Source organism: Halichoerus grypus, chromosome 6 (assembly GCF_964656455.1).
Source record: "Halichoerus grypus chromosome 6, mHalGry1.hap1.1, whole genome shotgun sequence".
Classification (NCBI taxonomy): domain Eukaryota; kingdom Metazoa; phylum Chordata; class Mammalia; order Carnivora; family Phocidae; genus Halichoerus; species Halichoerus grypus.
The window spans coordinates 26235754-26248188 of record NC_135717.1 but is presented as its reverse complement, the minus strand read 5'-3'; the positions used below and the strand labels follow the sequence as shown (position 1 = coordinate 26248188).

At 43.1% G+C, this 12435-nt stretch overlaps 1 protein-coding gene across 1 annotated transcript in view; it reads right to left on the bottom strand.

The window, feature by feature from the left end:
• Window positions 1–1839: 1839 nt before the first annotated feature.
• The window catches only part of TMC7 (transmembrane channel like 7), a 49077-nt gene continuing 38481 nt past the window's right edge, over window positions 1840–12435 (bottom strand). Inside the window, exons 14-16 of the mRNA XM_036098964.2 lie at window positions 9890–10045; window positions 5225–5303; window positions 1840–3955 (exon numbers count right to left, since the gene is read on the bottom strand). Of these exons, the coding sequence (XP_035954857.1) occupies window positions 3875–3955; window positions 5225–5303; window positions 9890–10045 (316 nt within the window). The 3' untranslated portion in view covers window positions 1840–3874. The remainder of the gene's footprint in view (window positions 3956–5224; window positions 5304–9889; window positions 10046–12435) is intronic.

Below are 12435 nucleotides of genomic sequence, written 5' to 3'. Positions count from 1 at the left end.
CCAATAGAAATAATTTTTCAAATGTGTAGGGTATATATATGAAAGGAAAAAATCAAAGATGCATATCTGGAAGGATATATAACAAAACATTTAATATTGGTAATTTTAGAGGGTTGGGATTGTGAGAAGGGAGCTTTCACTTTCTACTTTACACCCTTGGATTATATCGTTTTTCCAAGTTACTATAAAACATTTAATATACACTATGAAAGGTGCTGGTTGTTTTCAAACTACTCTAACAAACTACAATACTTTTAAATTATGGTGCACTATTCCGTAGTTTTTTAAACCCAATACTTAGTGAAAGTGAGGATGATGTAACATTCTCATGTAAAGCTACTGAGAGTGTAAACCTCTCAAAGGCCCTAAAACGTTCTTTCTAAACCTTTGTCGTAATCCCACTTCTAGGTCTCTGTCCTTAAGCGTTAACAAAAAAATTTATAGATGTCCCAGTTATTGTCAGGAAAATCTGAAAACAAAATGTTAAGCAGCAAAGGAATGTTAAAAATTATGACCCATCTGTATGATATTATGTAGCCCATTGAAATGTTTATAAAGAACTTTTGAAAAAACATGGTAAGTGAAAAAGAAATCAGAATACCAATATTTTTTTCTTTCTTTTCATCCCATCCTCCCTCTGTGCTCTTTATCTTAAAAGGAATTTGGCAAGATTAACAGTGAATGTCCAGAAATGGTGCTTATGTGTGATTTTTTACTTCTTCTCTGTAGCTTTCAGTGTCCTCTGTATTTTCTATAATAAATGAGTATTTTTAAAATAAGAAAACAAAATTTCAAAAAGAAATATATATTGGTCCCTAACTCCATTCTCAAAAATAAAAGTAAATATATGTATTAATTTACATTTAAAGATAAGGGAATTTTATCTCAGAAAAGTGAAGACATCTGTACAAAATTATACAATTAAGCAAGTAGCAAAGCCATCCCAGGTCCCAAGCATGCCATGCGTTGGAGAGAAAATACACCAGATGGAATTTACTAACAAAGCCATACCCTATCTAAAGATACATTCACAAGTCCTATCTTCCCGGGGATCAGACCTTGCAGCTCCACTCTGGCAAAATTAAGTCCTTTCTTCATCATTATTTACTTGTGAGTAGCTGCAATCAGATATTGCCAACTAAAAACTTGCCTAACTGGATTCTTCTCTTTGCTAGGATGAGAATATTTTGTGATTTCAAGAATATGGAAGCCTGCCTTGATAAAGAACAAGAACCTGTTCTTTAGGAGAATGGGGCAGAACAGAGAAACAGAGACAGGCTTGCAGGGACTTTTAAAATTCCAGCTCCCCCTGTTTGTAACAGGATAGGGGATGTTGGTGAGTTGAAAACAAAGTATCTAGCAAGGAGCTAACCCTTACACACTGATACAATGGAATGGTGTGTATTAAAAAGAATGAGGTGGCTACTTATATGGAAAGATCTTCAAGATGTTATTAAGGAGAAAAAAGGGAGAAGCTCAGAAACATATATTTCATACATTCAACCACACATACATATCTGCTTGAATATGGATTATAATTTTCTGGGAGAATAAATTAAACATCATTAGCAGTGGTTCCCTCTGGGGAGTGGGGAATGGGAAGGGGAGTGCCTGAAATAACTTTATGTCTTTTCAGTTTAAAACACACACATATACCCCTCCTTGGCTTCAGCAGAGCCAAGGAGTCTTAAAAGCACTCATCCGATGATTGCATTAAACACTTCTATGATTCTAGAAAAAGGCAAAGAGCGACTTTACAAACTGCTATAGTTTTCTATGATCACTTGTTTGCTGACAGGAAACCTCCATGAATTCCAATATACACAAACACACTTTAAAACCTTCAAGATACTGTTTAATCAGTAGTTTTAAGGCACATTTGTTAGACCTGCACTTCAACAATTACACAGACATCACTTGAAGTTATTAAAGTTATCAAAATATATAAAAACGTTCAAGTAAGAGGTATGCAAATCAGCAGCATTTAACCAAAATGAATATATTAGCATACATCAGTATCAATTTTATAAGAGGGAAAGAACGGAGCTTCCATCTCACACACTTACATACATGCACACGTACGCGCACACACACACACACACAACTTGACTGTCCTCAGAATCATGGTGAAGGCAAAAACATATATGTATGTAAGTGTGCTAGACAAAAACGCATATTAGTCCCTAACTCCAATTAGAATTTTTTTCAAGTGAGGACAGAATGAACTTTTGGTTACTCAAAATTCCATGATACTAGTTATTAGCTTGAAAAGCTCATTGGTCTCACAGGTACATAAAAAATATCCCGTGTTAATGCTAACTTTGGGGAAGAGCGAGAAAATGATGTGGCAAAGGGGCAAATATACAGAAATGTGTAAGCTATGGCAAGCTTGCTTTGCTCCTCAGAGCAAGGAGTCAATCATTTTGGAGTAATGGAGGGTAGGAGTGGGGGTGGGAAATACTCTTAGGGGCAGTTTTCTAAAATATGTACCCAGCTTTAAACTCCAGGCTACTCCCTAGGAAAAGGTTTTGAACCAGTGAAAGGAAGGAAAACAACAGAAGAAAGGCTCAGGCAGTCTGTTACAAAACTAAGTACTCTGGAAAAGATTCTGAAGATACTAAGATGAGAACTGATTACACGAAACAATAATTTAGGCTTATACTGAAAGGTTCAGAGCTATCAATTTCGGGTAAGCTTATGATGAGGTATTTATTGCACATGGGTTTTGTTTTTTGTTTTTGTTTTTGTTTTGCTGTAATGGAAACCCTGAAGCTATACTCTGCATATTTTATAAAATAAAAGTCAAAATTTTCGGCACAAAACAATAGCCCTTAAAATACGGATATGTGCCTTGAAGATGCCAGCATTCTGTGTACTCTGGAACACTGACACAGGCCAGCCTGATGCTGCGACCCACAGCCTCCAACAGTCACGCACGTAAACCATGGAGCTCCATGCTCTGTGCACGTACTCAACCGCCCTTTCCAGCCTGGAATGTTTAGTGTCCTTTAGAGCTGGGAACCTCAGTGCAGCGAGGGAAATGGCTTTTGGAAGACTTGAAAGACAAAATTTGCCTCTTAATTTTGATGACCCAGGGCCCTTTGCTAAGTCTCAGAACTCAGGACCAGAAGGGACCCAGCACTGTAGAGACAGCTTCCCCCTGAGTAAGAAGGCTACAACAAAATGCCCCGGAAGCTAAGACGTCAAGGCCCTCAATCCGTAGCCATTCCCCTCCTCCTAAAGCTTCATCCAGGGTATTCAGAGACTGCTTATTCACCCAGCAGGAATGGCTTTTCTCTCTCATATTATCACCAGGTGGCTAGGATCACACACCCACCCTCTCCATGTTTCCAACATCTGTTCCAAACATCCCAATTCAAGGATCCCTCTTTATGAAAAAAAAATCAGGTCTCATTTTAAGTCAAAAGGGCTACTACTTCTTAAGGAACACGTCTCAGCCTAAACCCCCAGAACCTGGTTGCAAAAGAACTAACTCAGCCTCATGAATGGGTGACCTCTACTAATGTTAACCGTAAAAGACAACACAAATAAGCTTTGAAAAATACAAAAGGGCTCTCCCTCCTCAATTTTTGTTCTGACACCTTAAACGGCTTAATAAGTCAGTTTTGGGGGAGAGTCGCTAAGCTGCTGGTCTACGGGCAAACACTTGGTTTGAACCTGCTTTTTCTAAGTCACGAAAGCCCTCCCCAGGGGCTGGGTGCCATAAACACCACCACCACCTTCAGGGAGCCACCTTCAGGGAAGACCTGAACTCCAGAAAAATGTATTTTAAAAGTTCTGCTCCAAACCCAGGTGGACTCTGTAGGCTCGGTAGGTCACCAGGTCAGCTTATGAGCAACACGTGGAAGGATCCTCATTGCCAGTCCAGTCGGGTCTTCATATCCTTCTGCGCTTCTGTTAGTTTCTGGATCAGGTAACGCTTGTCACGACTTTCCTAAAGATAGAAATCGGTGCAAGAGCACATTCAATATATTTGGAAGCAAATATCATCATTTCAACCTAGTCAATTCCCTGTCAGACTCGGGGTTAAGGATCCTAACCACTGGACGGTGGTAACGGCCTCCAGACTGGTCTGCCTCTTGCCCTCTTGCCCCTCCACAGCCCCTTGTCCACAAAGGGGCCAACAGTCTTTTTAAAAATGTACGTCAGGGCGCCTGGGTGGCTCAGTTGGTTAAGCGTCTGCCTTCGGCTCAGGTCATGATCCTGGAGTCCCGGGATCGAGTCCCGCATCGGGCTCCCTGCTCGGTAGGGAGTCTGCTTCTCCCTCTGACCCTCCTCCCTCTCATGCTCTCTGTCTTTCATTCTCTCTCTCGCAAATAAATAAAAAATCTTAAAAAAAAAAAATGTACGTCAGACTGATGGGGGGCCTGGGTGGTACAGTCGGTTGAACATCTCACTCTCAGTTTCTGCTCGGGTCGTGATCTCAAGGCCGTGTGAGACTGAGCCCTGAGTCGGGATCTGCACTCAGTGTGGCGTACGCTTGAGATTCTCTCTCTCCCTCTGCCCTCCCCCTTCGCTGGCTCACGCACACTCTCTCTAAATAAATAAATAATCTTAAAAAGAAATGTACATCAGACTGCTACTTAACACACTTCATTGGTTTCCCATCACACTCAGAGTTAAACCCAAACTTGTCATCAGAACCCTCACCCTGTGCTGTGACCCCAGCTGATAATCCAGCATCATCTTGCCTCTCCAGCCATGCCACCTGTCGTCCAGCTCCCGGGAATGCCCTCGCTGTCCCCTCCGCCTATTACTCTCACCCCCGAGACCTCCCACAATCGGCTCCTCGTCCTTCAAGTCTCAGCTCCCATGTCACCTCCGCAAAGAGGCCCTCCGCGGCCACCATCTACGGCAGCAGAGGGCCGCTCCTCATCTAACTACCTCGTCCGTATTACCTTCACAGCGGCTCCCGCTGTTGGAATTGGTTTTTCTGTAACTATTTAGCAGTCTCATCTCTCTCGGTCACCACTGTACCCTAGCACAGTATGAGGAGCACGCAGTGATCAATGCACACGTTGAAGGCATGGATGAGCCCATGACTGAATGAAGCTGGACAAGGCCTGGGCCGAAGGCAGTTCTGGGAAGCGGTGGTGAGCAGGGCCACGGCACTCCACCCTCTCCCTGGGGAAAGCGGCACTTTCCTTGAGGTGTCCTGGGTAGATGTCCCCAGCCATGACCCTCTGGACCTGCTCTTCCTTACCAGGGACAGCTGCTCTCGGAGCTGGACCACCACCCGCTTGTGTGCTCCAGCCAGGGCGATGAAGTAAAACATGATGAGGCTGCAACAGAAAGGAGAGGTCACTAGGGAGTTTGTGCCATTTGACGGCCACTGGAAAAACAACCGGTTCCATTTTGCCCAGAACAGGTTTACTTTTTTTTTTTTTTAAGATTTTTTTATTTATTTGACACAGAGAGAGAGATAGAGAGGACAAGCAGGGGGAGCGGCAGGCAGAGGGAGAGGGAGAAGCAGGCTCTCCGCTGAGCAGAGAGCCCGATGCGGGGCTCGATCCCAGGACTCCGGGATCGTGACCTGAGCTGAAGGCAGCCGCTTAACTGACTGAGCCACCCAGGCGCCCCAGAACAGGTTTACTTTTGGTAGGGAAAAAAAGAGAGAAAGAAAGAGAGAAAGAGAGAGAGAGAAAGAGAGAGAGAGAGAGAAAGAAAAAAAGAGAGAGAGAAAGAGAAAGAAAGAAAAAGAAAAAAGAAAAGAAAAGAAAGGAGAGAGAGGGAGGGAGGGGAAAGAAGGAAGGAAGGAAGAAGGGAGGGAGGAAGGAAGGAAGGGAGGAAAAATCTGGGGCACAACTCTTGATCTTGAGGTTGTGGGTTCAAGCCCCGCATTGGGTGTAGAGATTACTTAAAAAAAAAATAAAATCTTTAAGAAAGAAAGAAATCTCTCCTAAGCAGAGGGGTTTTTAGTCGGCAGGGATAGCAGAGACTGATTCATGCCTTGCTTTTTAAGTTAATATTAAAAGTTGTTGATGTTCCCGGGCACACGCAATATGACAGGGAAAGAGAAGGAAATGGTCCAGACAGTCAGATCAGTATGGAATGAACTGGCTGTGGATGATCACTGTGATACCTCCCTGGCTTCCCGTTTCCTCATCTGTACAATGGGGATAATACAGTAAAACCTGGGGACAACAAGCCTAGAATAATACATCTTTGAATAAAAGCAATTGGCAGTTGGCTCCTATCTTCTGTGTGGTCCCAGCCCTCAAAATGGGGGTGTTTGAAGTTATTATCTTTGGGGAGAGGGGCACGTGGAGTGGAGGGCGAGCCCCCAGGGAAACAGTAGGCAACCTCATTCCGTTCCATGAAGGGGAGGTGGTTTCCTGTCCAATCCCCCCAGACAGGGCTGAGGAAATAAGGGCCACTGGAATCACTGATATCAATGATACTCTTCTGGAAGACACCATGGCCACAGGGCAAGAATGGCCAGATGAGGAAACCGCCACCAGATGGTTGGTGCCAGTCAAGCCACAGCTGGAGTAGGAGGATGGAGTAGCCGGATCCTGAGATACTCGGAATTCCACGCTGTCTGTATAGTTTCCCCAAATCATTTTATTAATCTCCATCAAAGGTATCCTGCCTTTAACAAATAAATTTTTGGGGTTCTCTTCTTGCATGGTGGTGGGCTTTTACTGTAAGACTATATCATGGGATAACTGTAATCATGTCATTACAGTTAATACACGCTAGCTACAATCAGTTCCAGGTATTTGCGGTAGTTATATTCTATCAAGTCTCCAGGAACAATGAATTAGTGAATTCTGAACCAGTGCCCCTAGGGGATGTACCGGGGTAGGCTCCTTGAGTCACAACATCGGGCTCCCTGCTCAGCAGGGAGTCTACTTCTCCCTCTGACCCTCATGATCTCTCTCTCTCATTTTCTCTCTCAAATAAATAAATAAAATCTTAAAAAAAAAATATTATTGTTGATCCCTTAGCATTGAACTCGGCGTCACCAGCACTATAACGCGTGCCTGAATAAAGCTTATCTAACTTACCTATTTTCTTTGTAGGGCACATCACAGCCCTCTTGCACTTAGGAATGACTAAGAAGCACTTCAGTATGCTTGGGGCCAACTTAAACAGTGAAACGACCCACCAAAAGCACAAACTGCAAGAAACCTGGCCCCATAGAGATCACAAAAGGACATTCATAGTATGAGAGCTGAAACAAGAAGGCAGACTATTGCGTTGTTTAGACTCTGGCCGGTAACAAGCATGCTACGGTGTGAATGTGTGCCCCCCCCATTGATATGTTGAAATCCTAATCCCAAGGTGATGGTATTAGAAAGTGGGGCCTTTGGAAGGTGACTAGGTCATGAGGACAGAGCCCTCAGGAATGGGACTGGTGCCCCGATCAAACGGACCCCAGAGAGCTAGCTCATCCCTTCTGCTACGTGAGGATATGAGAAGTCTGCAAGCCAGAAGAGGGCTCTCACCTAACATACTGACGGACACCTGATCTTGGACTTGCAGCCTCCAGAACTATAAGCAATAAATTCCTGTTATTTATAAGCCACCTAGTCTATATTTTGTTATAGCAGCCTAAACAGACTAAGTGCTTTTTGGGTGACTCCAATTTTTTGCTACTCTGTGCAAGTCCACAAATGACCATAAAACTGCTTCGAGTATTGATTTGGGGGTTACAGAATATTTTTAGCGAGTAGGCATATTCACAACACAGACACAAAAAATGAAATCCATGAATAATGAGGATAGGCTACAATTAGAACACCCAGCACATAGTAAGACCTCAATGTACATTTGTGATTCAAATTATTTTATTATTATTATTTTTTAATGTAGGCTCCACACCCAGGGTGAAGCCCAATGCAGGGCTTGAACTCCCAACCCTGATATTGAGACTGAGCTGAGATCAAGTCAGACGCTTAGGGGCACCTGGGTGGCTCAGTCGGTTAAGCGTCTGCCGTCGACTCAGGTCATGATCCCAGGATCCTGGGATCGAGCCCATCGGGCTCCTTGTTGAGCGGAGAGCCTGTTTCTCCCTCTCCCTCTGCCTGCCGCTCCCCCTGCTTGTGTTCTCTCTTTCTCTGTCAAATAAATAAATTTTAAAAATCTTAAAAAAAACCACTTAACCAAATGAGCCACCCAGGTGGCCCCAGAATTACTTTAACACTCAAAATGAATCACTGTGCAGCAAAGACTCTTGTTACCTTGATGTACAACACCTGTCATTTACTGAGCCTTTACTAAGGGCCAGGTCCTCAGCTATGCATTTCACTTTGTTAACCGTATTTCCTTCTTCTCACAACCCTATGAAGTATGTGCCATTCTTACCCCCATTTTCCAGGTGAGAAAACTGAGGCACAGGGAAAACACGTACTGTGTATAAGTAGTAAAGCCAGGGTTCAAGTGCATACTTCTTTTTTAAGATTTTATTTATTTATTTGAGAGAGAATGAGATAGAGACAGAGCATGAGAGGGGCAAGGGTCAGAGGGAGAAGCAGACTCCCTGCTGAGCAGGGAGCCCAATGTGGGACTCGATCCCGGGACTCCAGGATCATGACCTGAGCCGAAGGCAGTCGCTTAACCAACTGAGCCACCCAGGCGCCCCTCAAGTGCATGCTTCTAATCCAGTGCTCTTCTCTGCCCAGTAATCACTTTTTTTTTTTTTTTAAAGATTTTATTTATTTATTTTGACAGAGAGACAGCGAGAGAGGGAACACAAGCAGGGGGAGTGGGAGAGGAAGAAGCAGGCTTCCCGCTGAGCAGAGAGCCCGATGTGGGGCTCGATCCCAGGACCCCGGGATCATGACCTGAGCTGAAGGCAGACGCTTAACGACTGAGCCACCCAGGCGCCCCAGTCACTTTCTTTATCAAAGTGCAAGTGAGGGGGCGCCTGGGTGGCTCAGTCGTTAAGTGTCTGCCTTCAGCTCAGGTCATGATCTCGGGGTCCTGGGATCGAGCCCCACATCGGGCTCCCTGCTCCACAGGAGGCCTGCTTCTCCCTCTCCCACTCCCCCTGCTTGTGTTCCCTCTCTCGCTGTGTCTCTCTCTGTCAAATAAATAAATAAAATCTTTAAAAAAAAAAGTGCAAGTGAGTTTGTAAATAATCAATAATATTAATCAGCAATGTTTATTGGGTTTTTATGGCAGGCATTAGGCTAAGTGCTTTAGCTGTGGGATCTTACCGAACCCACTCAATGACCCTCTTAAAGAGTCACTATTATGGAGCCTCCCAGTGGCTTCCAACTCTTGGTTTCAGCTCAGGTCATGATCTCAAGGTCATGAGATCGAGCCCTGTGGCAGGCTCCCTGCTCAGCGCAGAGTCTGTTTGGGATTCTCTCCCTCTCCCTTTGCCCCTCCCCCATTCACATGTGCATGCTTTTTCTCTCTCTCTCTCTCTAAATAAATAAATACACAAAATCTTAAAAAAAAAAAGAATCACTATTATGATGACCATTTTAAAGATGGGAAAGTAAGGCTCATAGAGGTTCAGAAACTTTGTTTTTTTAAATTTAAGAGAGAGAGAGTAGGAGAGAGAGCACACAAGCAGGGGGAGCAGCAGAGGGAGAGGGAGAAGCCGACTCCCTGCTGAGCAGGGAGCCCAACTCGGGGCTCGATCCCAGGACCCCGGGCTCATGACCTGAGCCAAAGGTAGATGCTTAACTGACTCAGCCACCCAGGTGCCCCGCCCTTTTTATTAAATATTTGATTTATTTATTTGAGAGAGAGTGAGGAGAGAGAGAGAGCACACAGGCAGGGAGGGGGCAGAGGGAGAGGGGAGGTTTGGTAACTTATTGAGTGTAACAGGTGAGCTCCCATTTCCCAGTGGGGAAAGCTCCATGTGCCTCAATGGAGAATACTTGCAAGGGTCCAGGCAGTTGTTACTCACCAGATGATCATGAAAAAAGGCACTGCAAAGGCTTCCGATGTGACGCCATAGACGAGGGACTGCAGTGAGCTGGGAAAGGTGCTCACTGTCTTGGGGACCACCTCCCAGGTGGTGTTGAAGTTGGTGAATGGCCCACAGGCTTTTGAGGAAGGGATGCTGCCAAGACATAGACCCAGGGGCTCAGGGTGAGGCACGCAGTACAGGCTGAGCATCCCTCCTCCGCACACCCACAGGCTTGTTATCAGTGACCCGAGAGGAACTGCCTGATCGTACAGGCCTTCTGGAACATTCTGGCCAAAAACGCTGACCCTGAAACTTCATCTAGTCTTTAGACTGACTTCCAGTTTACAGGAAATTTAGCACAGAAGAGCAATTTAAATGACACTATGAGACAACAATCAAACAGATCCAGAATGTGGTGGTGATTTTATTCACCAGTCTCTTAATTTGGAGGTGCGGAAACTATTGTGGACTCTTCAAAGAATCAAAGATTTTTTTTTTAATTAATTAATTAAAAAAAAAAAGGCTCTGCGCCCAACATGGGGCTCGAACTCATGACCCCCAGATCAAGAGTCATATGCTCCACCAACAGCCAGCCAGGCGCCCCTCAAGAATCAAAGATTAAAAGAGAATAAGGAGGAGCCCCTGGCTGGCTCAGTCAGAAGAAAATACAACTCTTGATCTCAGGGTCGTGAGTTTGAGCCCCACGTTGGCTGTAGAGATTACTTAAAATAAATAAAATTAATGGAGAGTAAGGAGACACAGCAATCAAAAGCAATGGGTAAAACTCAAAAGATCCTCATTTTTAAAATAAGGCCATAAAAGACTATTGGGGGACAATAGGAGAAATCTGAAAACAGCAGAAATATGATGTATTAATTAGATATGATGTTACTGTGGATGTGTGGGAAGGAGGATGCTCTTATTTTTAGGAGCTGCATGCTCAAATATTTAGCTCCAATCTTCTGTGCACCCCCAGATCTCAAAATGGGGGTGTCTGAGGTTATTATTTAGGTATGTCATGATGCCTATAACAATTTCAATTGGGTCATGACACACATAAAAAATGTATGTAGTGAGATAAAATAAATGTAGCAAAATATTAACAACTGGGACATCCAGTTGAAGGGTATAGGAGTCTTCATTGTTGCTATTTTTTTAAACTTTTCTACAGATTTGAAATTTTTCAAAATAAAAAGGGGGGGAATCAAATAAAATTACAATGGAAAAAATTTGTAATTAAAGCCTACAAAGAATTGCCTACATTCACATCACAAAGTTCTGTGTATAAGATTTTCCATTGCAGCCCTATCTTTATGGATAAAAAAACATTCTTAGAAGCAACCTAACTAATGCTTAAGGAAATGAATGAATAATTTATGATCCATTCATAAAACAGAATACTAAAAAACCACTGAAAGAGACAGAGATGTGAAGTGACTGGCTCCCAGACAGAAACTAAGTAGTTGGGAAACAGGACTGGAAAAGGAATTTCCATCATATCCTCATGCTTTTTGAATTTTGTGTCATGTGAATGTATTTATTACATAAAGAAATCAAAGCTAAAAAACATTTTAAAACGACAGTTCTGTATATGCTGGCATGAAAAGGGCACAATATAAAATTAAGTGGAAAAAATAAGCAGCCAAACAGGGTTTTAGCATTATTCCATATGTGTTTTTTTTAAAAGTAAATACATTGTTCATATGAATTTCTGGAAGTACTCATAAAATATTAATCGTGGTTACCTTGACAGAATGGGACCAAGAAGGGAGGATAAGGGGCAATTTTTTCTCTTTAATTTATATCCTTTTGTACTGTTTGACTTTTTATATAATACCTATCACTATAACAAAAAACAATAAAAATATATACACTCAAATTGGTTAAAAAATAAGATCTGAGAGACAGATTCAAAGTTCAAGAATTTTAATTTAAAGATGAAGAAATGGAATTCCATGAGAATATAAGTCAGAGAGATTGGTAAATTATAGCCCATGGGCCAAATCTGGCCCACCATCTGTTTTTTATAAATAAAGTTTTATTGGAACACAGTCATGCCCATTAGTTTGTATATTGTCTATGGCTGCTTTCATAATGACACAAGAGAGTTAAACAGTTGCCACTCACACCATATGGCCCACAAAGCCTAAATATTTAGGCTTGCCCTTTACAGAAAATGTTTGCCTCCCTTTGATAGAAATGGTTATAGTCCTAGGGAGTAGGGTCACTGGGGTTTGAACCCTCAATTTCTGATCCTTAGTCTTAAGCATTTCTGCTCTTACCAAATTCCACACTAGACTCTACATTCCTTGTGCCATGTCTGAATCATCTCTATACTCCTAGCACCTAGCACAGTGCTTGTCACACTGAAGATACTCCAAGTCTTCTACAGTGAGCATGTATTATTTTTGTAATCAGAAACAAAGGAGACTAGAAGAGAAGTCCGAGGAAAAAGGAGTAGGGCAGGACAGACCCACTGGCACTCTCTTAAAACAATGGCAACAGTGCAAGCCCAACTTCCGGAAATGGGCCAGGACATTCCA